General features: G+C 40.9%; 1 protein-coding gene across 2 annotated transcripts in view; it reads right to left on the bottom strand.

Annotated features, from left to right (window-relative positions):
* arhgap10 (Rho GTPase activating protein 10) overlaps positions 1-27,098 on the bottom strand; it is a 53,679-nt gene that overhangs the window by 10,155 nt on the left and 16,426 nt on the right. For both annotated transcript variants that reach the window (XM_088302647.1, XM_088302646.1), the window contains exons 11-20: positions 26,061-26,142; positions 25,890-25,932; positions 24,812-24,880; positions 24,437-24,511; positions 18,656-18,740; positions 17,238-17,296; positions 15,153-15,258; positions 12,008-12,167; positions 5,494-5,635; positions 746-908 (exon numbers count right to left, since the gene is read on the bottom strand). In XM_088302647.1, coding sequence (XP_088158773.1) covers positions 746-908; positions 5,494-5,635; positions 12,008-12,167; positions 15,153-15,258; positions 17,238-17,296; positions 18,656-18,740; positions 24,437-24,511; positions 24,812-24,880; positions 25,890-25,932; positions 26,061-26,142 — 984 coding nt within the window. The remainder of the gene's footprint in view (positions 1-745; positions 909-5,493; positions 5,636-12,007; positions 12,168-15,152; positions 15,259-17,237; positions 17,297-18,655; positions 18,741-24,436; positions 24,512-24,811; positions 24,881-25,889; positions 25,933-26,060; positions 26,143-27,098) is intronic.

The raw sequence follows: 27,098 nt of genomic DNA, 5'->3' as shown, positions 1-27,098 counted from the left end.
CTATGAGGGGGTAAACAAGATGAGTATCTGGCCAATGTCAATACGATTTACACGGCCAATGCGCAGTCACCTGTCCGCCGAGCAAATAAGGGAGAAGATTTATGATGATCTCCCGACTTGCTTGCCTTCCGTCTTTCCAAAACCACTGCATGTATGATGGAAAATACGGGCCCACAAAAACTAAAACAGCTGCAGATGGGCCATCTTTGGGAAAACATTTTGCGGACTGTTTAAGTTCAGACAAAACACATTTTCGGTGTATATTGGTATGAAAAGAAATGACGGGGAGATACACAGGTATTATTGAACAGTAACAATTTAGACAAATTTGAACGTTTTTTTGAACGTGTTCCTGACTAATGTATGACCCCCCCCACAACACCCCAACCACCCATATCCCACCAACACTGTCTCCTATGCAAAATGGGAGACAAGGATCGCATAAGAACAGCATAATAAGAACTTGTGGAAGGACTCGAGCATATCTTGGAAGGCAGACACGCAAGCAGTGAGGGGTCAAAATGAAAGAGGAAGCGCATAATCTCCCCCTCCGTCAGGCACTGATGGGAGTCGGCGAAGGGCGAGCGACAAAAAGATTTCAAGGTGAATTCATAGACATGACACAGCAGAAGAAGAAGGATGTGAAGCGTGAACCCACAATTCATCCATCGCATCGACATTCAGTACGACATTCACGGGCCCGTGGCGGTGTGTGTGCGTGAGTGAGTTGGGGGGGGCGACTCACCTGGAGTTGCCGCTGCCTGAGGAGAGGGTGACGCTGAGAGGACATCGCTCGCTTCTCTCTGGCGGGCTCGTCTCTGAAGCCGAGGCGGACGAGGACTGCGACGACACCGACTCGTTGCTGCCCATCGACGTCTCGTCCGTGGCGAGGTTGGAGGTGTCGCAGGCTGATGACAGGCATGGAGGGTGGTGGGGGGAATGCCTCATTAAAAATATGTTTTATTAATTAACAGTGTAGCGGAGTTTTTTGTGCCCCTGCCATGAAAGCTGAATAATACATCAGATGGCAATGTAATAAATAAGCCTTGCGTCAGAAGTAAGAGAAACACTGGGAATAATAATGCATCTCTCCTCAGGAAACCTAAAACACAATTATGGAAGGAATTTAGGCTATTGATTTAAAACGTGGGCAGTACGGTGGCCTAGTGCAGTGTTCCCCAAAATGTATTAAGCTCAGGCATTCATTTTAGACAAGAAACTTTTTATGGAGCAACACCAAACACAAACGTCACAAAAAATTTGATCAAGTAAACCCTTGTTAATAGTCAGGAACACATCCTCTGCATCGCAATGAATCTTGTTATTTTTATTTAATATGGGAAAAACTCTATGCTCGTGCTGTAGCAAGAAGTGAAGCCACCGGCGGGCATCTTAAGTTGACGCTCGCTAAGAAAGCCCAATTTGAATAGATTCATTTCTCTGCTGCGTTCACATATTTTCTGTCTCTAGAGCAAAAATGACACAGTGTGTGTATGTATACAGAGACAAAAAGTATGGATCATTTTCACTCACGGAGGCACCAACAAGCCACCAAACTACTTTGTACATTTGTCAATTAGGATCTGGGCATGTGGCACATGCAACAGATATCCAAATGAGTAGTTGGTCATCTAGTTTAACTGTCAAGTGATGATGGAAAAAATAGTGGTATCATATACAGTATCAAAAGTTTAGGAAATTCAAATTCATTATTGAACATTTTCCTGTATTGCAGGTGAATATACACAGAAACACTGCTGGAATTATCATTTTTAAGCAACAATAATGTTAATCAAAACAATGTTTTATAATTTAGATGCACAGTCTCAGCTTTATGATGTGAATGAGGCTAAATGACTGAAATTACTTTCAGCAGAGGTGGGAGGAACAAGTCATTTATGTGGAAGTGAAAAAAAAAAACTAAATCAAGTAAGTCAAGTCGCGTCACCGCCGAATTTTAAGCAAATTGAGTCAACTTGTTATCTGGTTCAAGCAAGTCACACGTCAAGTCATACAATCTTGCTCAGTCACAACAAATATTGGAGTGATTTTTTTTTAATTCACTAATTAAAACACTAATATTTACCCCGTAAAAGGTAAATAGAGAACAACTGAGATCATAGTTCATTATAGTTGTGATCCTCGGGGGTTCCTTCCATTGCTGTTGATGTTCTCAGAAGCACCACTTCACCCGAGAAAGTGCACCGCAATGGTGACTCGGTTGCCATGTTGGCACAAATGAAACAAATCACACATTTTTTTTCTTTCATTCTTTCTTTCTTCCCATGCTATAAAGGCAAACCGAGTTAAAATGAAGATGTGCACCGACAAAAGTCAAGTAATTCCCAACTTTTTGGCAAATCGCAAGTCTTAAAAATAGCAACTCGAATGAGACTCGAGTCAAGTCGCTGACTTTCAGTTCACAGTGTGCATTGTCAAGAGTTAATAGGTTGAATCTTTTAATCTCTTAATAATTTGAGATGGGTACTGTCAATTTGAGACACTTTTATGTCACAATAATATAATCTTCAGAAAGGCTCACTTACAGATATTTGAGAAATGGATAGCTCACAAAAGATTTGCTTGGAAGTGTAACTTCCAAATAGTCGACAAGTGATCAAAAGTCAATTTTAAAGCAAAAGGCAATGTAATGTATCACTGTATTCAATGTGACATCACAACTGTATATTACAGTCCGGGAGATATTTATTTCTTTATTTTTTGATGACCTGTATCTGAGAGTGGGATTAAACTAAAGTGCTGGCAAAAGCTTTGCCATGGCCCGACGACAAACTCGGATTGACCTCGGCAACCTGTTCCTGTTTGTGACGACAATATGACGTACTGCAAGCCAACAAGTGTGAGAAGTCAGCGATATCGGCCACATGTTGCATCACACTCACAGACTCAGACTCTCGTTTTATCCGCCTTAAATTTCCTTCAACCAGCCAGCGGATGAGACAACGTTGACTAAATCCATTATCAAGGGCCGCTTAAAAAGCTTAAAAAGGGATTACAACCGTCAGCCCAGATATTAAATTTTGTCTATGTGAAGATTTAGACTGGTCCAGTCCACTTAAATGATTGCACAGAAACTAAGACCCCCCCCCCCCAAAAAAAAAGAGATGAGGTGGTGTAATGTATCATACATAAAAATGTTTTAATTAACTAGAGACTAGAAACCGTCTGCAGTTTGGACATTAAGGCAGTTTTAAAAAATAGCAACCCAGTCAGCAAAACTAAGCGCATATCTCCCACAGTATTCTTTAAGGTTGTGTCAATAATGAATGGGATCAAGTCAGTCTATACTGCGCTAAATCTAAAGAGTACTTTCAACACTGAGCAGAATACACATTACATCATTTGGATCTCTGAATAAAAATATTTAATAGGGATAGAGTTCTTGAGAGAACTATTTAATTTTTCAAATATAGTATAAGAGATGTTGCTGACCTTGGGAATTTGTCACACCTTTTGATTTTGTTTTAATATATATATTATATATAATATATCTATATAGATATTCTATCTATCTATCTATATAGATATTCTATCTATCTATATAGATATTCTATCTATCTATCTATCTATCTATATCTATATATATATATATATATATATATATATATATATAGCAGGCGCTCTAAAACACGGAAACGGCTGACGTAAGCCATGACGAAGAGCTTGATGTCAAACGTGAATTAAATATTTATAATCTCATCACGGTTATTTGCATTTGCATTGCGATTCGTTTGTGATCTAAACAAATAATAGGTCTCAAAATTACATTTTTAATCAATTTAGCGTTGCTAAAGGACTAATTTCTTTTTGTCTTCTTAAAAGCTTACATTTATGTACAAAGAAAAAGTAATTTAGTTCAAAATGTAAAACATTTTTTCATCTAAAGAATTACACAAATACAAAATTATGCTTGACGGGAAGTAGTGCAGTAGGCCTGACTTGAACCATTTTTAACTTGGAAAAGGACTGCCTCCCTCATTAAACGTCTTTCCCTTTTACCGAAAATGAATATTGGCTGCAAATATCGTTCATCCGCCTCCTTGACTGCTACTTATCGGTTTAGCTCAAATATTTATGTATAGCAATCTGCCAGTTTCGAACCGTGGGAAATTAAAATGTGCTCAAAATAGATCATATACTGTATTTTCCGGGCCATAGGGCGCTCTTTAAAGTCCCAAATCTTCCCCAAAACAAACAAAGCGCCTTGTAAAGCAACACGCCCATTATATGGACTGAGCATCACTCTCGACCATCAACCCTTTCACTCATTGGGCTGTACGGAGTGCATGTTGGCACACCCTGCTAGTCAAAGTCTGAGTCATCTATGCTTCTAATTGACGGTGACTTATACATTATGTGACTATGGTGTTTGGGTGATGGTGTAGGAGAAAGCTGGACAAAAGGGCAGCTGTCCACAATGTTGTAGTCTGTCTTATCATTTATGTTATTGCAAGCAAGAAACGTCCCAGGTTTAGACAACAGACTGCAAAAAGCCCAAAGCACAACAGCACATCTCTCTAAACAGCCATGTGATTGGCTGAGTCTGAGTGGCTCCCAAGAAGCCATTGCTATAATGTTTTTGTGTTATTTTTATTTCTTTTGGGTATATAGATGGCATGAGAGATACGTGTTTTGTGTTAATCTTATTTCTTTGTTTCATTGTTTGCTTGTATGCTGAGTTTTTTTTTGGTTTTGATTTGAAACCGTGACTCTAAGGAGTGTGGTGACCAGTGAAGTCCCTCCCCTGACCTTGCCAAGACACCTTTTATTGGTTAGAGTCATTGTTATTGGCAGTGATTCCTAATAGTTTCATGACATCTATCATTGAAACAGGTTGATACCTCTCGCAACGATCCCTTAGGGGATTGAGTCCTGGTAAGCTGGCATCAGCTAGCGCAAGCAGCTGAGCTAGCGCGAGCGAGCAGCTGAGCTAGCGCCGTGTAGTGCAGCGCGCCTAGTATATGCATTAAATACGGAAATAGCACCCTCAACTGGTGTTGCGCCCTTTGATGCAGCGTCTCATGTCCGTAAATGTAAATATCCCTAAAGTCAGTTTAGTTCCTCACTGCAGTTCCTAAAAATATATCAATTTTGCTTTGAGATGAGGTTTAAATATGTTTTTCTGTATTTTACTCGAGCTGTTATCACCCATGTCGAATGACAAGAATATCCAAGCAAATACGTTCAAACCAAGTTTTTGTTGTCTGTTTGATTTGAATTAAAATAGTATTCCCTCATCCAGAAATGACTACATCAAGATACGAAAAGTATTGATATGCCTCAGGCATTAAAGCTACAAATCAATGTGGTGTCATACAGCCTACTGGATGTCAAACGCGGTGATCCTCAAAACAAATCAAAATGAACAGCTGTGATTGGTGCGCTTGACCATCTGCAATCGTTCCAATCTTGCGTTTGTGTGTGTGTATATATACACTAGATGAAGACAATAAGACGGGTGGTATCTCCTACCAGTCTGGATGTCCATAACTTGTGGGTTGTAGACAGCCAGTGGACGGCTCTGTCGATTGAGCTTCTTGGACTGCCTCGTTGGTGCGGAGAAGACCGGGGCGTCGGGTGAGAGAGGGCAAGACTCGGGAGCGTCTGTAAAGATCTGAGTACAGGATGCAAAGAGGAGCTGAAAACAAGTCGTCAGCAAGTGTCTCTGTAACAGTAATTGTGTGCATGTATGCATGCTGTTGTCAAAGAATGACCAAAACATTGCTTCATTTAAAAAAAATACACAGAAGGAAGATCAAAATATCAGGCCAAATCTGTAAAATGGAAGTTATTACAGAGTTGTCCATTTTATTGAGTGAAATATAAATGTAATCCTCGGCAAATCAGTCACAATGTAGGCTACCAAAAACTGGTATTGGATGGACAAGATAATTTACAATAAAGGAAATGTAACATTTTTTATAGACGGGTGCAGCATGGCAATAAAATAAAACAGACTATACCAATTACTCCTTCCTACCCACCCAATGGGTAAATTCAAAACTTCAATATGATCTTGATGATTCTTCACAAAAATATTACATGACTGCAAGAATAAAGTTGCTTTTTTTTAAGCGCAAAAGCAATGTAACTACAGGAATAAAGTAAAACAATAAGATTAAGAAGCTTCTGGAGAGCATATTTTATTTACCTTGAGAATATAGCCTTTTTTTCCAGAATAAAATATATGTTATTACTTTAAAATATGATTTCCTTCCCTCTTTATATTTTGACTTTAATATCATTTTCAACTTTGTATAGAAAATAAAAACAACATCTTTAATCACGAAAAAAAAATCCTTAGTTTTTTTATCACTTCTTTTTTTCCTCTCAAATCTTGTTCATTCCTATGGCATTTAGAGGTACACAGACTGGTCACCAAGGGCCCGCCCACCAACCCAATTTGAGGCACAGACTGCTAAAAATAAACATTATTATTTAATTTTATCATGGTAGGTATTTTATGCTGTGAAATACTAATTTTGAGTTGTTTATCACAACTGAAGACAACATTGAAAAGATAAAGAAACTGTGAAGTCTATTCCGTTTGAAGCATTGCGTAATGTGGCAAGATGTCTATAACGAGAGCTGAGTACACTAACGCCAAGTCTGGCACTTACAGAAGCAGTCGCGCCAAAAAACAAAAACAAAAACAAAAAACGCTTGTCTTAATGTCAGAAAACTACGATCTCTCATCCCCAAAATGTTTGTCTCTTATGCGTACATGGACCTCTAAAAACATTGCCCCAATATTTTTTTATTTTATGGATGACGCGTTTCTCTCACAGTGACATCATCTTTGTAATGAGCGCCTCAATGATTATTGATTGAGGTTTTTGTACATTAGACGACGTTCACTTCCTACATTAAGAGTTACAGTGAGAGACGCAGAGCAGGTGTGGACATACTTGTTGGACTTCTGCGTTCGTCACGGATTGCCCACAATACTTCCGGTTCCGGCGCCGCGCGAGTGGCTGCCTGTTTACAGCTGTATATACGTATATACTGTGTATATTTGCATGCTTTTTATGAATGTCTGCTGCTACATAACGCCGCCACCTCTGTGTGATCTATATCTTTGCTGCTGTAACATGGAAAATTTCCCCATTGTGGGACTATTAAAGGACATCTTTATCTTTATCTTTATAACGAGCACAATGTTCAAACATAAGGGTGTCCAAACATGAATTTGGCACCGGGATACCCAAGGCTGCAGTTTGTGTCATCGGATTTGCAGCTACATGTTTTGGAAACTCGGGTGAAGAGAGGGACGGCTGTCAACTGACCACCACCAGGTGGGGGACGATGCCATTGCGACTTGGCAGTATATATTCCGGGTCTCCATTGTTGCGGCGGCCTAACGGAACTATAGCCGTAAGATGCTTGTCGTGGCGGCAAACTCCGAACATGTTGGTGGACACCAGTGGTGAGGGATGCCATCGCGCTGAAGCAATCCTATCTAGCCTTTTTTGGCCGGTGGGACTCTGGAGGTTGATGGGTACCGGCATGCCAAGCGGAATGTAGCCTTGGTGGTCACTGAGGCAAAAACTCGGGCTTGGGAGGAGTTTGGCGAGGCTATGGAACCAAAGTTGAGCAGCATCCAATTTCCAAGAGGCTCGCACACAGCACATGATGCGAATTCTGGATTTTTTTTCCCCCTCAGACTTTTGCTCACATTGCAGGCTTTCGCATTTGGTTTTGAATAATGCATGGATCTCTTGGCATATGCAGGAGGTGAATATCTATAGTAAAGCAAAATTTTATGATGATCCTTGGAGCTGAGCGACATCGTTGTTGAAAAATAAAGTCTCGCCTCCTAAAATGTAACTTAAGTATCATCTTTAGGGAAACTGGCCCTGGTCTCTGATATAATAAAACAAACGGGTTCTGGATTCAAACAGGGTTTGTAACGAGTAGTGTTTACATAGAGACATCAGAAGTGGAGTTTAAAGAGAATAGGTGTGCCATGGAGAGTGGAAGCATCAGCAACAGAGCCTGTGAGAGGATCACAGAGACGAGGAGGATGGTGGTGCGAGGAATATGGTCGGGGGGGGGGCGTCGAGAGCGAGTGGCAGAGAAAACGCAAGTGTGAACAGGCGAGGCAGACGCACAAGGGGCTGGCATGAGAGAGAAAGTTTGTTGGAGCAAGCCAGACAGGAAGAGAGAAATTGAGAAAGAGAGAGAGTGAGCGAGAGAGAGAAGTGAGAACTCTGATATGGCTGAGACTTTGGGCTGCATCTCTCTGGGCAGATGGAGGTGAATGTAAAACGCGGCTGCTCTGCTATCGCAGGGTATTGACAGTCTGAAGTTGGACTCTGGCTGTGTGGAAAGTTTCTGTCTGTCAGTCCAAACCTCAATGCTCCAGCTTCCAAAAGGCCCTCGCTGCATTCTAACCAGAGCGGGCACGACACGGTTTTTGGTTGTGGATCTTTAAGCCTTTTCCAATCAATGTCAAATGAACAAGATTACTGTATTTTAGCATATAGTACTCTTTTACTTTTTTCAGGCAACCGACTAGTGATAGACTTATCGGTCAAGCCAATTATTGGTGAAATAATCATAAACATCTTTACATTATGTTTAAAAAAAAAAAAGAAAAATGCAATTTTGCATTTCAATTTCCTTAAATTCCAGAATCAACAACATTCCCCACTATAAGGACAGCAAACATCATTTGGTTAACCTTTTTAACAGCATCTGAATTCTAAATTATTTCACTGTAGCTTTGCGAGCAGGCTGATTTCTCCTGACATCTTTCATTTAATGAGGCCGGGGGAAAAAAAGAAAAAAGACACGCACGCACGCACACGCAGACAGACACACGCACACAAAACACTAAAAGCTCTTAGTTGGCATACCGTCTGATCTAAGCGCGGCTCCAAACAGATTAGAAAACTAATCTCAAACCTTTCCTCTCCCCTCCTTTGAGGTTTCACACGAGTAACAATGAATCGAGAGATTAGTCGATCGGATGAACACGTAACCATATTACATGTTTAAATCAGTGCTTAATATCTGGGATTCACATTGACGTTTACGACTGCCAAGAGTGGGGAAAACACCCTCCAGTGAGGGTTTGGATGCTTGCATTTCATTTCTTCTTAATTAAGGGTTGGGCTAGCTAGCTAGCTTGCTAGCTGGCTCGTAGTCGACAAGGCTGATGGGGTTTCTAACCACGGGCGAGAGACTCTGTGAATGGAAACTTAGCAATGAAAAAAGCCAAGAGCAACTTTGAAAGTGAATATCTGGAGAACACTTTGGTTAAATCTACTCGTGAGCATTTATTTGCCTTATATAAGGATTTTAAGAGCGACAAGAGTGAACCGACCAAATACATTGTGTATTTTTTCTTTTTTTTATTGTGGAACGTTGTCTATCACCCTGTCCCCTGTGGGCTCTGATTGTCTGCTGTTGACGTGGCACATTGTCAGACCTTCAGTTTTGTTTTAGAAAGGGATGCACAGAAACAGTACGTCTGTGCTCGTATGCGGACACAAAAAAAATGCCCCGACATGATGTCACTGACACCACTTTATGAGCCTGACACATTACGTACCTTCCACGCAAGTGGACACCGCATAACTGAAATGACTGTTGCAGGCTACATTAGTGAAGTGTGAAGCAACACTTAAAAACGTCAGGTAAAACATGTTATCGTTTGATTTCTATTCAATATACCAGAAATATTGTGCTTGAGAACAATATTTAGAACAATATTTATTTATTTAAGCCCTACGATATCTCGCGCTATTGCTCTGCTGGAGGCCCACCTTGCCAGTAACAGGCCACGGGAGGTGTGGCAGGGTCTACGGAGCATCACCAACTTCCGTGGCAGCAGCACGACCTCTGTAGACCCGAGTGCATCGCTGGCAGAGGAGCTTAACTGCTTCTTCGCTCGCTTTGACTCGCCCCAACCGTCACACCCCCGCACTTCAAGCTCCAACTCCCCCCCACTCATCGTAGAGGAACACGATGTGAGGCGCGCGCTCCTGGCGGTCAACCCCAGGAAAGCTACTGGACCCGACGGAATACCAGGCAAGGTCCTCAGAGCATGTGCCCACCAACCGTCACATGTTTTCTGCAGGATCTTCAACCGCTCCCTGGCTCAGGCAGTCATCCCCTCCTGCTTGAAAACTTCCACCATTATTCCTGTCCCCAAAAAGTCACCAGCCGTCCACCTGAATGACTACCGTCCTGTTGCTCTCACACCAGTCATTATGAAGTGCTTCGAGAGGCTGGTTCTCCAGCACATCAGGGACTGCCTTCCTCCCACTCTGGACCCCTACCAGTTTGCATACCGGGCTAACAGATCCACTGAGGACGCCATCGACACTGCTCTGCATGTTGTGCTGGGCCACCTGGAACGACAGCAGAGCTATGCAAGGATGCTCTTTGTGGACTACAGCTCGGCATTCAACACAATCATCCCAGACATCCTCGTCGCCAAACTGGACACTCTCGGCCTCCCTGCCCTCACACGCATCTGGATTAAGGACTTTCTGACCAACAGACCCCAGACTGTGTTGCTCGGCCCCTACACGTCCTCCACCCTCATGCTGAGCACCGGTTCCCCCCAAGGATGCGTGCTGAGCCCTCTCCTGTACGCCCTCTACACCTACGACTGCAGCCCGGCCCACGGCAACAACACCATCGTCAAGTTTGCTGACGACACGACAGTGGTCGGTCTGATCTCGGAAGGTGACGAGACAGCCTACAGAGAGGAGGTAAAGAGACTGACAACTTGGTGCAAGGACAACAGACTGCACCTTAACTCTGCTAAAACAAAGGAGATTGTCGTCGACTTCAGGAGGAACAAGACGCTGCCGCCCCCCCTCTGCATCGAAGGCGTGTGTGTGGAGAGGGTCCACACGTTCAAGTTCCTGGGAGTACAGATCTCCGATGACCTTTCTTGGGGTCACAACACCACAGCAGTGGTAAAGAAGGTCCGCCAACGTCTGCACTTCCTGAGAGTCCTCAGGAAATTCAACCTGGACAGGAAGCTGCTGCTGGCCTTCTACCACTCGTCCATCGAGAGCCTGCTGACGTACTGTGTCTCCACCTGGTACAGCGGCTGCACTGAGGCGGACAGAGTGAGGCTCCAGAGGACAGTCGAAACAGCGCAAAGGATTATTGGCTGCCCTCTCCCCCCACTGTCGGACATCTACACCGCCCGGTGCCTCAGAAGGGCTCTCAACATCGTCAATGACAATACCCACCCAAACTCACACCTGTTCGACCTGTTGCCCTCTGGCAGGCGCTACAGATGCATCAAATCAAGGACCAATAGACTGAGAAACAGTTTCTTTCCGAGAGCCATCTCCATACTGAACTCTCACACACACACGAGACCACCCTAACCTCGCAAAACAGCATTGTGATGTGTTTCTATATGCCCTATTCAGTACTGAATTCCATTGCACTGTCTTCTTTATTTATCTAATTTATATATTTGTCTGTATTATTGTTGTATTGCACTGGAGAGGGGAGCCCTCTAATCTCGTTGCACACTTGAGTACAATGACAATAAAGGGATTTCTATTCTATTTCTATTCTATTCTATTCATCTTACAAACCTTCAGGTAAGTTTAAGTTTCAGAGAAAGATCCTGACCATTTGTGTGTAAACAAAACTCTTGGATATGCTTGTACTTGGAAGGACAGTTTTGTGGCCAATCTATGGAGAGTTCTTGATTTTTATTCTCTCTAAACATCCAGCTATGGACATCCTTTATGTTATAATTTGTTTAAAAATGTGTATGAAAAGTCTTTAAAGTGTGAGGGAGGGATAAAACTAAAAAATAAATGTTTTTATATATGGTCCAGCAACAAGCTCTACAACAGCCTGATAACGATCCTGATCCTTTAAATCAAGTGTGTTGGAGGAAGGAAACATCTAAAATATGCAAACAATGCTTTTCAAAACAAATCAAAAGTAATAAAAATAGAAAGTAGGATGAATATCAAGTTGTCACCCTGAGAGTTGTTACCGTCTCTTGGTGCTCAATGAGGATCTCCACCACGATATTCTGGAATTTGAGGTCCATGATGGCGGCCACCGTGTCCTCTTGTGGCCTCATCAACGTTGGGCCAAACACCACGCCCAGATTGGCCACCGTCATCAGATTCTGTTTGCTGTGGGCAGCCACACTGTAGGGTGTAGAAACACCGCGGACAGAAGAAATAAAAATGAAACAGAGTGAAAATGTACGTACGTCAGCCCGTTGATTACCTTCCGAAAGGTAATATAAGTAGGGCTGGGAGATTATATGATCAAGCTCCACTTTGGTTTGCAAGTTGAAGTTAACAGAATCCGCAAATAAATCAAAGAAGAAGCAGTAAAAATCTAAGTCACAGAACGATCGACCAATCGTGAAGCAAAAGGGGCAGCAGACGGGCAGCCATGACTTGGCATAATCTGAAGACGAAGGAAGATATTTGACAAGATTGCTTGCGTGGCGGTATCTGCAGAGTAACGTGGAAGAAGCCGTGTGTCGTCAGAAACAAGGCAATACAACAAACCTGTTGAATGACTTCAACAAGTAGCACCCAAGTGATGAAGTGGAATGCATGCAGAGTTCGCACAGCCTGCCCACGTAAACATTAGCAGTTTAGCCACTAACAACTAGCTGGCATCCACGATGCAACGATGCTAACACCGTACGTAGGAACATAACTTGTGAATAATTACGCTTATATTTTAAGGCGCATTCAACTCGTATTCCCGAGGGGACCATTTTAAGTAGTTCACTGTGTAAATTCATATTGCTCTATATTCGTTGTACTGTTGATTAAAAATGTTTGAAATGAACGAAAAAAACATTTGAATAGAATGTTGAATTACTCTATACTTTGTGGTCACATTTGAAGAGGATTAAAAGCTTGAAATTCCTCAATGTTCAAAATGGTAAAACGTCAAGTGCTTGCAGAAATTCAAAAAGTTTGTATTAAAATACATCAGCTCCTGTATGATCGCTTTCATGACAGGTGGCTTAATAAATTACTTAAAGACTGTTTAACGAGAACAAGTCTTACAGATATTTCTTTTACAAAGCATTTAACAAAGAAGAAATGAAATAATTTTACATTAAATTGTAACATTTTTGTTGGTGTTTAGAAGTGGAAAAACTGGGGGGAAAGCTGTATTTTTGAAGACCTTTTTTTAAGACAGGTGAAGGGATTTCACAGTCAAATTCTGCTGCAGTGCGGCGCATCTGCAGGGGAAACGGCTTCTTAAATAGCTCCCGATGATTCCTTTGAAGACAAAAACGCCGGTGACAACTCGCATTTATAACATCTCTGAAACCATTTCAGATAGGAGTGTGAAATTCTGGCTTTGCTTCCTTTCCCCTGCAGGACATGCACACACGCCAACTTCAGGAAAAAAAAAAATATATATATATATATTTATATTCAGAGTCTCTCCAGTCTGGAGAATTTCACGCTGGATAATCCAAATTCAATTTCAATAGCGCTTCTTTTTTTTTTTTTTTCCCTGCAACAAGAGCCCGATCCCGCAGTGGGATTCTATGAAATAAGATCCAGCAGACTTTCGCCGCCTCAGGGAGGAGTGGGATTATTTACTTATCCTCAATTTGCTCATATTAAGTTTATAAAAAGCTTGCAGAGGTAAAACCTTGTAATGTTAGCTAACATTATTTCTTGCTGATCTAATCTCACTGATAAAGAGTGATGCGCAATTGTTGATCACCCAGGGTTGGGATGGAGAGAGTAGGCCTGAAAATATTGCCATGTAACATTAGTGATGACGGTACAGTATAGATACCATTGCAAGTATGTAACAGCAGGCTTAATAAATATTTAGCAAAAAGTATATAATCAATTTAAAGTGGGCATTTTATGAACAAATGACTTTTTAATTGCTCATATACAAATGATCAATCAATAGATTGATGGATTTTGTCAATTTTGCAGCTAATTTGCATAATAATGGCTTCCTCACATTCTGCGTCCATGACGCGGCTCCTAGACTGAGCTATGAGCCACCATTTTCAAGCAGCACCCAGACTATGCCGTCTGAAGACACTATGGTGTCACGAGGTAAGCAGAGCTGCATTGAGTTTTGTTCCAACAGATTAGCAAAGTTTATGGAGTGCTGCCTCAACAAATGAAAATGCCCTTGTTTTTAAAGAACTTCCCCTTAACTCCAAAAATGTCTACAATGTTTGACGCACCCACACTAATCTAAACACGGCATTCTGTTTAATATTACAAGTATGTTTGTGGAATATGAATTAAGGAGAAAAATCAACCTTGTAAAGCCACTTGCGGTCAACTGAAAATGACCTAAGAGTGCCTAAGGGCTCAGCTTATTACTCGATACCTACCTGGTCATTAAATTCCTTATTAAGACTAAGTGCTCCATAATTCTTAATTCTGGAAGCATTTGAAGAAAAAAAAACATGTTACTGACTGTTACCAAGGCACCTGGGAACAGCTGTAAATTGTGAAAAATGCGACCATCTAGCATCATGAATTGCTTTAACGCATACTATTTTAATTTCGCTATCGAACCAATGGCAGAATCCACTTTTAAGTGTTCTTACTGACAAGTGTTTCATATAGTCATTTCTTTATTGACATTTTTTGGTTTGTTTTAACCACCGTGGAATATGAACGTTTACTCCACCCACCAACTGCAACACAACGCTGAGCGCATCCATGTTTGTGTTCGCACTGAGGTACATATTTCCTTTTGTTTAAAAAAAACAAACAAAAAAAAAAACTTACCTAACATACTAATGCTATTCCAAAAATTCTTACAATTTCTACAACTTCCCCTCAATAGTCAGCTCCTCCAACAGATGCCTCCCCCCATCTGCAGTTGAGCAAATCGACAACCCTCTGGCCGTTATTTGTTAAAACACACGAAAAGGCGAAAGAAACGCGCTAACACGCGAGGCTGCTGGCGGCATCAGTGGCGAAGAAAGAGATGGAGTGACAGCAGGGAAGGGGGAGTGAAGACTGAAGAGTGGGAGTGAGGGAGAAGGAGAAAGAAGAAGAAGAAGCATGTGGAGTGAGAACGAGGAGACAGGCAGGCCGAAGCAAGTTCCGAGCTCTGGGAGGCTGCAGATTGCATGAACTCTGACCACTACGGGGACGGCAATCACTCACTTGGCCAGATGCTTCATAAACAGCCCGAGGACTTGTCGATTCTTCTCCGGTAGCTTGTGGACCAGGCAGTGGACGGCCTGGATACGAGACTCTGGACTGCCGCCCTCTGTTAAAGAAAAAAAAAAAACCTCAAATAGGGAAGTGGCAGGAAGCCAAGAGTAGAGATTGTAATGATCCTATCAATTCCACTTATAGGCCCGAAGCGCCTAATAGGACACATTACGAAAAATAAAAAGTTAGCAGATCTTTAAGGACGCAATCATCTGGGAGGTAATAAAGCTCCAGGACGGGGGGTTAAGGGCACAGGGATGATGTATTTCCGTTTAAGTGGTGTAATGGTAATATACGACGTGAAGCCTGGTGGAATTTGGCAGTGGAAAAAAGAGGAATTTGTGGGGGGGGGCTGAAGGGCTTTACAGCAGAGACAGATTTACATTAAAAAAAAAAAAGCACCAAAAAAACAGAATGGCTTAAATATCTCCTCACACATGGGCATCTGAGCGCCCACGCCGGATAGCATTACTATGGGAACGACGACGTGGGAAAAAAAAAAAAAAATGCCGTCATCTGTCAAACAAAAAAGAAATAAATAAAAATCACCGCTAATCCACTCCTCAAACCTCCTCTCATCTCATTATGAGTGCCTGATAAAAATGTCAAACCTCATCCAATTATAGCACTTGTTATGAATAAGATTTAATGAAAAACAAAATCATACATGGGTTGAAATAAGGATGGTTGCTGTTCAAGGTCAGCGGGAACATATGCAGGCAAATGAAACAAAATATACTGTACTAAAAAATAAAAAAGTAGATTAAAATTAAAGCCATACACACAAAAGCATGAGTGTTCCGAATTTAAGTCACTTTACATTGACGCGTACCTCTCAGAAGTGTCAAGAATAAACTCTGAAAAGAAAGTGAGTGCGAGAAAAAGTTCAGAAAAGCTCAGCCAGTCAGTCGGCGTGTTGGAGGCACTCTTGACGAGCGCTGCAAAGGACTTGAAGGAAAACCAGTTGAGGTGTGATTGAAGTGTCGATTTTCAGCTCAAGAGCTTTCGCAAACACCAAACGATAAATGCCGTATAATGGCAACCATTTTATGCAGCAAAGCCCCTTTTATCGCCAAAAATACATTGCAGACTCACCTGCGACTGAAATTTTTAATTTTTTTTATTAAAAAAAAATGCCCGACATGTTTGGCCACTTCTATGTTTCCGCACAGACATTTGTTGCTGCGAGCGCTCTTTTCTGGCGTCAAATGTCCATTTAGATTAAGATTTTTAACTATAAGATTGAACAACTTGTCTTTAAATCCGTGTTCCTAAGAGAATTAACACTGAACAAACTTAAACCTTGGTTCAGTTTTCTTAGCGTAGCATGACTTCTTGCTCGTCTCATTGCTAAGGCCTGAGTAGTGACGAGTGTTACTGTAAAGTGATTTGATTTTTGTAGGTAATGTGAACAAAAATTAAAAGCAGGTGAGTGTCAGTCAAGGCTGGATCCATTATTTCTTTTTTTTTTTGGGGGGGGGGGGGTGCTGTGGGGGATCTACTTGAGAAACCGATGCAATAATTGATAGGATAATCCATTCTCAACCTTAAATACAGTGTATAGATCATAACATAGCAATTTAACTTATTAAAAACACAATTGCACTCACTAAAACACACGTATTAGTTATTTTAAATGCTCTTCTCACGCTTAATATTCCAAAAAAGAGGTGCAGTGTGCTTGCTTCAAGCTGTTTATCAAAGCCGGTTTACTGTCAAATTGCCACCTTACAGAAAATTAGACATTGTATATTTAAATGCTGAATTTATAACTAAACCATGTAATTTGGTCTGATGAAAGCTTTTTCACATAATTCAAACCTATAATGTGAAACACTACAAATAGGCTCACAGAAATTACCATCAGAGTAATTATAAACCTTGAAACAGCCACTCCAATTTGAATACCATACTTTTGTTGCCAAATATTGTTCCTTGCGCACCAAAGAGGCTACACCCAATACTGCACATGCATTTATTGATAATTGCACATTGTTTGCACTTGGACAAAGCAGTAGCTTTGGTGGGACTTACTCGCCGGGCTGATGAACTCTTTGTAAAGTCCGTAGGTCATCAGTGGCTCGGGAAGGCTCCTGCATGGACAAAGGGAGATTCAAAATAAATTAGAGACAGAGACAGAGACAGAAAGAGAGAGAGAGAGAGAGAGAGAGAGAAAGAGCGAAAGTGAAAGAGATAGAGCGAGAGATAGAGGAGAGGTGCTAGAGTTTTCGGGGGAACAGAAATAGCAGCCGTAACTGTTTTATGGTGTGTGTGCACAGTCATGATTAATGTGGGTCAGGCTGAGGGGGAGGGGGGTGTGGGTAGGGATGGAATTAGAGGGCGCACGTGGTGAGATAACCAAGTTCATCTGAAGGTACTTTCACTGCGAAGTTGGATGCTGTCCAGAGGCACTTTAAGTCTCGGAGGAAACTGAGGACATTGGTCTTATCCCAACAGGCCAGACAGAGAGTAGACAAGTCGAGTGAATTACTCAGTCATCAACTTCAGCAAATGAATGAACGGGAGTGTACTTTAAAACCCCCCCCCCCCCCCCCCCCCACAAAAAAAATACCAAATATTCTAATACAATTATCGTGTACCGTAAAATCCCGTGAATAACATCGATCCATTTATAATGCGCCCCCCTGGAATTACCCTTTAAAAGCATTTTTTTTTTTTCATCATACTGAATAAATTAATGAATGCATGTTCAATACATACCAATAAAGGGTTTTAAATCCAGGTAAAAAAACAAGGTTAAGGTTTTTCAAAGTATTTTGAAAATCATATTTTCTTGCACTGTAGGCACTAGTAAGCTATCTTTTATTTCGTGACTTTGCTTTTGAATCTCTTTAACTCTATTTGAGCGGATAGAAAAAAGACAATCAATACAAAATTAACACCAAGATTCCAAAGTCATAATTGAATTGCTTTGGCCTGGAGACAAAAAAAGAGCAAACAGTTGAGCTTTTCAGCGAATAACAGAGGACAGCTTCAAGAATTTGCAAGCGATTCGATATTCTGCTCATGAAGCGTTGACCACATACTTTGACGACAGAACAGATTATTTCCATTTCCAATGGGGAAAATGGCATCCAAATTGAACATTAACCACTGAGTTGGACCTTGGGAGCTTTCACTGTTTGCTCGTAAAACACGAATAAGAACAGACTGATGAATTCAAAGGGCAGTTTGGTAAGGGACAAACTTGATCTCCGAATGAGTCAACCTAAAGCAAAAACTGCCTACATTTGCATACATACATTAAAACAGCCTCAACATGCTGAATTGCATTTTAATATCGGTGCTTCACCCACACGCCGTCAATCTGGGCGCTGAGGGTGACCTTGCGTGACCAACAATGGAGCAGTTTTATAATGCCAAATTGGGCATTTTTTGTTGCATTCGACAGTTGGGCTCCCACGTGGTCATCGTTTTAGGCAGAATCTTACCTGAGGTACAGCTTCAGTGCACTGGTGATGGTTTTCACGTCCCATTCCTCGCTGGTGGACAGGTCCACTTCATTGCTCTTCTCATCTAAACCAATCACGCAAAGATATTCTCGTAAATTTAAGAATAGACAGTTGAAGGGAAAACATAAAGTACAAATACTTTGTTACATTTTTCATTCATCTGTGGTTAAGTAGAGGTGGGGTGGAGTAGCCAAACATTGTACATAAGTATGAACGCTGTTATTTTACAATTTGACTCTCAGAATTGTACCCAAATACTGAGTAACTGTTTAACTTCTTAGCATTATATTTATTTCTTTTTGTAATCTTAAAAACTGCGAGCACGTACACATACATTTTGGAATTGGTACTTTTTGTGAGAGTATGTAAATAGTTTGTGTATTTTTAATCATGTTTTTTATACACTATTTGTATCAATGATAATTACACACACACTCACAGAGACGCACATCATTGCTTCAGCACACATGCGCACACCCACACGCTTGTTTAAGTTTCACTTTCCATAAGTTTCGTTTTTCTTTGAATGAAGTCCAGAGGGATGGGCGAAGAAGTCAGAGAGAGTGCGGGAGATTGAACTGGCAAGACGTCTACTTCACCTCCTAGCTTCTCCTCCCATCCCGATGGAAAAAAGACAAAACCTTCCCTGGTTATTCCTCTGGTTCTATGCATTTAATTCAGTCTAAGAAGGCGTCAGGACCTTTTTAAACCTGACACTTTTTTTTTTTTTTTTTACTTTTACTATAAGTGGAACTAAACATGAAAAAAAATTCATCCACTCTCTGCTGTGGACTGAAATTGACCAACAACTCCCTTCGGGCTTGCATTGCAAACGTCACATGACCAAACCCAGAGAACACTTGAGCCATGACATTGGCAAAGCAATTCCGAGGGTGGTCAAAAGAAGGAGGCAGGCCTGGAGAAGGATGAAGAAGGGATAAAAAACAAACAATGAACTCAATATTCATCAGAATACCATGTTTAGACTAACGAGGGCACACGTTATTGCAAAGAAAATGTTTGCGTTGAGTTCCCTTTTAAGTAAAGGAGTTGAATCAGTACTCGCATTTCAACCAGATTATTTTCTTTTTGACACTAGCTCCTGTACTCACCACCTCTGGGAATACGCACCCACGATCTAACAGCACATTGGGACTTTTTCTTCGTAAGGCGAGAATAAATATATACAGTAAAAGTTGTAACGAGACGTACGAGGCGAGAAAAGCGCTACAGCTGGGAGGGCTTTCAGTCCCGGTGGACGTGAAAGAAAGTTAGTGGTTGTACATTAATTACAAGATTAATTAATCCCTCACTACTTCAGAAGCTCTGCAGGGACTCTGGAGAGGTGTCGGGCTGGGAATTGAACTTGCAGAAGCGTGCTGTGTCATAACTCAGACACGGGAGCGTGAGTCATCTATTTTTGTCCGACAACATTTCCAGGATATTTTATTCTACTAATTTCTTTGCCTCACAGTCCATGGTACAAGATATCGGTTGGCAGACTGCAGGCCCAGTCACCTTTCGATGAAGATTATGTTATTTTCGACAAATGTTGGTAATTTAACAAATCTTGGGGAGATTTTCCATACAATGAACCACCACCTTTTTGCTGCTCTGCTTGCCTTAAAGCACCCATTTGTGTTTTTATCCTGTGGAAATTATTCCCTACCTATTTTTTTGGGGGGGGGGGTGGATTACTAATTACTTTCCAAATAAACCACCAGTAGGCACCCAAAGCTAATAAGAAAGTAGTAATTAGCGTCATCTTTGTATGTTGAAGTGACACTATCTGTGTATGATGGGGAAGTGCTAAATTCAGATGGGGTTGTTATAGAGCAGGGGTGCCCAATGCATCGTTCGCAATCGACCAGTTGCTCGCAAAGGGGGTGTCGGTCGATCGCATTGACATACAGAGCGACCGCTCATAGACCTGTTGCATGCCTCACGGCGCATGCACACACAAGGACACTAACTAGCAAAATTAGCACTTTCCATTTTGTCTTCTATGAACCTAATAATAAAGTATAAAAATGATATGGGAACATGAAAGGTAAGTGCTTCCACAGGGAGTGAGAGGAGGGTTTTTGTTTTGCAGTGGGCTCCGTGGCGGGGCATCTCGCACTGGCTGAAAAGCAGGCGGGCCAGGGGGAAGCGGGCGATGCGGTAAGGCATGTACTCTGAGTTTACCCAGTGACCTGCGGGACTAAGGAAATGTCCACCACCACAACCGGCAGCGGCAGCACAAGCAAACATAGTCCAAGTACGCATTACAACATGCCTAACGATCATCGGGAGGTGTGCACAGCACAAGTCTCGCTATCAGCAGCTCCTCTCTGGACTCTATCCTTGACTTGTGCTGTCAACAGTAACGTAGGGAAAGAAAATGAGCACTAGTCATATTGTGAAATATGGTTTCATGCAGTTATGCAAGGTACATCATTATATACTGTACCTATAATGAATTAAAATTCTATTTTCAAATAAATACATAAATAATATAGGAAGATCACTTGGACTCGGTAATTTTATAAGTAGCTTGCATGCTGAGTGGGCGCCTCTGTTCTAGAGAGTCATCACCACATGTATGCTTTTGCTTATATTTAGTGTAAAAAAAGAAGAGTTTGAAATAAAATCGAAGTATTAAAGCGGCCAAGTAAGCAAAGCTGCATTAAGTTTTCTTGGAGGCGTAAATTTGCTTTCACTAATATCTTAGCATCTGACAACTGGCAAAAGTTCGACAAAGCTGTGGAAGGAGTGCAATGTGTCAGCTGCATGGACCACATGAACAGATCTGCTTCACTAACTCTAAAGCTTAGTAATGAAGTGTTGCCTCCACCAATGAAAACACAATCAATGCTTTGACTCTCTTTATGGCGGGGTTCACGTGTGGTGCACTAATTGCTCGCTGGAGAAAAAGTGGATTTTAACTGAGCTGTGATTTCGATTCGCTGGGCATTTTGACGAAAGAATGTCACAGACAATTTTTTGAAGGGACCTGGGAGCTATTAATTGCAAGTAGGGGACCACACAATTTCCTTTAAAATTAGATTAACGATGGCAAGTCAAAAGGTGTAAAGAAAGGGCCCCAAGCAAAATAGATTTTTTTTTTCCAAGGCTGATGATTTGGCAGAATAAAATTCTACCAACTGATTAAAAAAAATGAATCAAATATGTTTTTTTTTTGTTTTTAATTAATTAATTAATTTATTTATTTTTATTTATTTATCTTGAGTGCTTTAACTTTACATCGGGGACAAAATAAATAAAAAGCGGCAAAATCTGAATGAACGAACGGAAAAAACAAAACAAGACAAAACAAAACCAAACCAAAAAAATATTTTTTTTATTTCAAGTGAATACACCGATCAATCGGTCAGAACCGAGTTCAAGTTGATTGGTTATACTATTCGCTTGGGTTGTTAACGTCTGAATTAATAAGCCTTTTATTATTTTTAAGGTACAGCATAATATGATATATAGTTATACTCGATACTGTAACTGTACAGCAGACAACTAAGACTTTCTTATAATGTACAGTGGAGTCTCGTCTGTAACACAACACTCTTGTCAATTTGTACTGTAACACACACTGCGATTGGATGCTGGCCAGGGCAATGGATTCGAGACGATGAAGAGGAGGAGAAGTATCCTCAGGGTTTAAAGCGTGACTCACCCACACAGCACTGTGGATGTCAATGTGTGGCGTGTATGTGCAAACACATGAGCTATTTGAGGAGCGAAAGTAAAAGTTAGGCTTGGTTTATACAGTTATTCGGACAATCAATTAATCACACCCAGTAACTTAGAATATGTGTGTACTTTTTACACACCATATATCAGAAACAGCAAAACAAGTCAGTGCAATGGCTAAAGTAATAATTTCACTTAATCTCATGATATATATATATATATATATATATATATAAAAGAACATTTCATACATTTTACATTTACTGTTTTTAAGACGATTATTTTTCACATATTCTAACAGCACATTTCTCGATAGTGCTCTAGTATTGAACCTCATTGCTTTACGGCGGGGTAGATTGTCAGCTAATGGGACTGCGACGAGCATGAAGCTCTGTGGAAGACGACAGGCCTGGCTGCTCCTGCTGCCTGCGTTTGTTGTCATTCCGAACACAGCGCTGGAAAAGTCAGCTCCGCGCCTGCCAGAGGAGGCGGCAAACTAGAGAGCAGGTGGGGGAAGGACGCAAGGGGGAGAACATCGGAGTAGGCAAATGAAGGGCCGAACAAGGATATTGAGGGTAAAAGATAACTGTGTGTGTGTGTGTGTGCGCGCGTGTGTGCGTGTTTGACGCATGCTTGAGTGATAAACAATATGAAGTGCAGAGATGTAACTATTTCATTCTAAATAAATGGCAATGGTCTTGTTAAAATATCACAATTCTCCATTTTTTTTTGGTCACATTATTTCTAATCCAAAGGTTTTTGACTTTTTAGTAATACTTGAGTACTTTGTTGTCCATCCATCCATCCATCTTCTGTACCGCTTCTCCTCACTAGGGTCGCGGGGGGCGCTGGAGCCTATCCCAGCTATCTTCGGGCAGTAGGTGGGGGACACCCTGAACTGGTTGCCAGCCAATTGCAGGGCACACAGAGACGAACAACCATCCGCACTCACACTCATACCTAGGGGCAATTTAGAGTGGTCAATCGGCCTGCCATGCATGTTTTTGGAATGTGGGATGAAACCGGAGCACACGGAAGAAACTCAGGCAGGCACGGGGAGAACATGCAAACTCCACACAGGATGGCCGAAGCCGGGATCGAACCCACGACCTCTGCACCGTGAGGCCATCATGCTAATCAGTCGGCCACCGTGCCGCCCTACTTTGTTGTCATATAACCTTATTTATTGTTAATACAACACAATTTTAATGTGAATATATTAAAAATGCCACTCATTTTTATTAATTGCAATATAGCAACTTTATTCACGTAATACTATGACTTTGACGATTGTATACTGACAACTACATCAAAGTATGTTACATGATAATACTTTTTTACTGACAAATAACTTTTATGTGATATTACAAAAACATAATTGGAATGTTTTTGCATAGTATGACAACTGAGTTCTCTGAATTTTGACCTGAATTATAACTTTCTCGTAGGAATGTTATTGTCCTAACAGTACGACATGCATTTCGCCAAATAAATTCTTATAATTTTAGTATCCAACAGATTTGTTCTATTTTCTCATAACATCCCAGCTTGTTGTAATATTTACTTGTACTACTCAATTACCGATCTTATTTTCTTGCTGTAATCTTTACTGTCTCACTGCTCTCCCACGACATGTCCATTTTCCTTGTAATATTCAAATATATTGCTGTATAGCTTGACCATTTTTCTTTTTTTTCCCCAATTATATTCTCATAAAATTCTCAGTAACAACCATGTTGTAATATAATGTATTCTCAATAAATCAACATTTTTTTCCTCAGTTTCACCAGTTATCCTTGTAATTGAGAATTACAAGACTGACAATTGTATGAAGTGCTGCTGTTAAAAGTGAACATTTTTCTTGGCTTCATTTGCTCAAGTAGAGTCTGCTTGCCTAGTTGCAACCAAAAGCCATAGGAAAACCATACTTCTTATTGGTCTTGCTCTAACCTTGCCCAATTTTATTCATAAGGCATGTCACACATTTTTTAAGACACCTGGAAAATGTGTTGAATAGAAAAAAAAAGCCAATCCTTTATCTGAGAACAAAAAAAAAACAAAAAAACTTACCAATCATTAACGAGAGGAGCTTCTGAACCTTGGAGCTGACTCCCACAACTCTGTACAAGCCTTGGTCGTTTATTCCTGTGCAATAATCGTAAAACGTTGCTTGAGTGGCATTGCAAAGGCTTTGGTGACATGAAAACAGGCAAAAATAACTAAATAACTGCAGGACAAGTAGTCATTTACATGTAAATCTATCAATAGTAACTGGGATTATTAACAGGAAGTCATTTTCAAAACTGGTGCAGGCCTGACCCCTGCTGCACAAAGAGAGACATTGCAATAAAGTAGTTCCGCCACCTTGGTTTGCTTGTCAGGAGTTTCTTTTAATAGCATGAACTCTCGTGGTAAATGCAAATCAACTTGTAAAATTATGCTCACCGCGTGACTCAATGGCGCTTATGGAGTTCTTCACAAAAGTCAGACCCACATCATCCAGCTGAGCGTCGACTGCAAGGGAAGAATATATATATATATATATATATATATATATATATATATATATCGCTGATGACTTTTTGATCAGATTACAACTTTGTGCTCAGATTTCCAATTACTGCTTTTAAAATTATAGCTTTTATTCACATATATTCAGATGAAGGCTTTTGTTATAATAGATGCAACCTTTTCTTTTATTAACTTGTTTTCATACATTTCTGACTTTTTTCTCACGTAAATTCTAATAGTTTGACTTAAATTTTGGAAAATACTTTTTCAAATGATATAGAAATTGTATTATTTCAGTTTTTTTTTGCACTATTTCAATTTCCTTCTCATAAAAGCATTTTTTATTGCACGATTTCAACTTCCTTCTCGTCTGAATTTATTCTCATAATATGTTGTCTCCATTCTCATGAAATTCTGACTATTCCTAGTAATACTGCAACCATCCATCCATTATCCAACCCACTTCTCCTCACAAGGGTCGTGGGCGTGCGGGAGCGTATCCCAGCCGGCTTCGAGCAGTAGGCGGGGTACACCCTGAACTGGTTGCTAGCCGATCGCAGGGCACACAAAGACAATCACACCCGCTCACAATCACACCTAGTACTAATTTTGAGGGTTTCATTAAACTACCATGCATATTTCTGGAATGTGGGAGGAAACCGGAGTACCCGGAGAAAACTCACACAGGCGCGGGCAGGACATGCAAACTCCACATAGGCTGGAGACGGAATCGAACCCTGCCCATCTGAACTGTGAGGCGGACGTGCTAACTGGCCGCCACTAAAATTTCACTCCTGTAATGTTACTTTTATTAATATTTTGAGAACATTCTTGTGATTTTTTTTTGTGTGTGTAATTATGACTTTTTGGTAGGACTGCGATGAGTTCTTTAAAAAAAATGCAACACATCATTTTAACTTTATGCTTATATGTAATTATTTGACTTTATTCTCCTTTTCCTTTCAGTGTGGCCCAATAACTTGATACATTGGATCAGCATTCCGACACTTACTTCCTCTTTCTTTAGAATACGTCCTCCCGAGATAGCGCCCGATCTGTAATGAAGTGTTTGTTATTGTGGCAAAGTGACATGAAAGGGGTCAGTGCAACAATCACTTTGGTGTCAGTTTAATAGCAGAGAGAGTTGTAAATGATGACGTAGTGCAAAAGTTGTTTGACTCACAGGTTCCTTCCCACCCATGGCCAGCATCCAGAATCTGTGGTCACCCTCCGACAGAGCCTGCACTGTGAGGGCTGTGCCTGGCCTGAGAGACATCGGCAAATTTAGGACATGGCCAACGCCGTATTTCATCAAATACTGGCCACCCCACTAAAAGACACCATTCTCCAAAAAGTCACTGACTGTGTCATCCACTTATATAAGCGTCATTACTGCAGTTTATAGATGCTATTGTTCAACAAGTCGACTTGACTACAAAACATTAAAGCATGAATCGCTAATCACCCATAACATGTTTTGGGTATTCCGTCTTCCAACTGGCCAATTCTTAGAGGGCTTTTGACTTTCCCGTCGGTTGCTGTTGCCAGACTACAACGCGCTGTGGACCAGTGAAACATGCGGCCAACAAGGTAACAGGTCCGCGAGGACGAAAATAAGATGTTTGTGGAGGACCATGGCTGTTAGCATCGCTAGCTTTGGCTGTTCTGAAAATAAATGCCTTACAACTATTGTTATATTATCTGTCTGCATATGTTGCAAGTGTTTGTGTTCTAATACAAGTAATTTAAAGATTTACTATTGAACCGATGCTAGTTTTATAAGCTATTATTTTTTTGTAATTGAATGGCCGTCATTTATACATTGATTTTTGTTATTCAGGACGGTCCCTAATTCCCACTATTTGCAGGGGTCGACTCTAAGAAAAGAAAATTTAAAAAAATTACAAGTCCGGGTACCACTATGGTTTGGGGTCGAAATGGCACAAAAGCAAGCAAGGATACCCATAGAGAGTTAACTACCAAGCCCCATTCAAACTCTGATGCTAAACAAAACGGTGTCCAATTCCCACATGTTGCAAATGAGCGTCCTGAAATGCAGTATTAAAGTGGGTTTTTTTTGTTTGTTTTTTTAAATCATGTGGCGTTCCACTCAACTGACATGCAGTCGCTCCACAATGAGTTGTCTTTTCTTTGGGGGGGTTTAATACACGACTTGCATTTGAATATTTTTAATACTGTGGTAAAATTGTAAAAATAGAAA

This window comes from Idiotropiscis lumnitzeri, chromosome 8, assembly GCF_059441095.1.
Source record: "Idiotropiscis lumnitzeri isolate Australia: NSW breed Sydney's pygmy pipehorse chromosome 8, RoL_Ilum_1.0, whole genome shotgun sequence".
Classification (NCBI taxonomy): domain Eukaryota; kingdom Metazoa; phylum Chordata; class Actinopteri; order Syngnathiformes; family Syngnathidae; genus Idiotropiscis; species Idiotropiscis lumnitzeri.
Note: the sequence above shows the minus strand (reverse complement) of the source record. Positions and strands in the feature narration are given on the sequence as shown.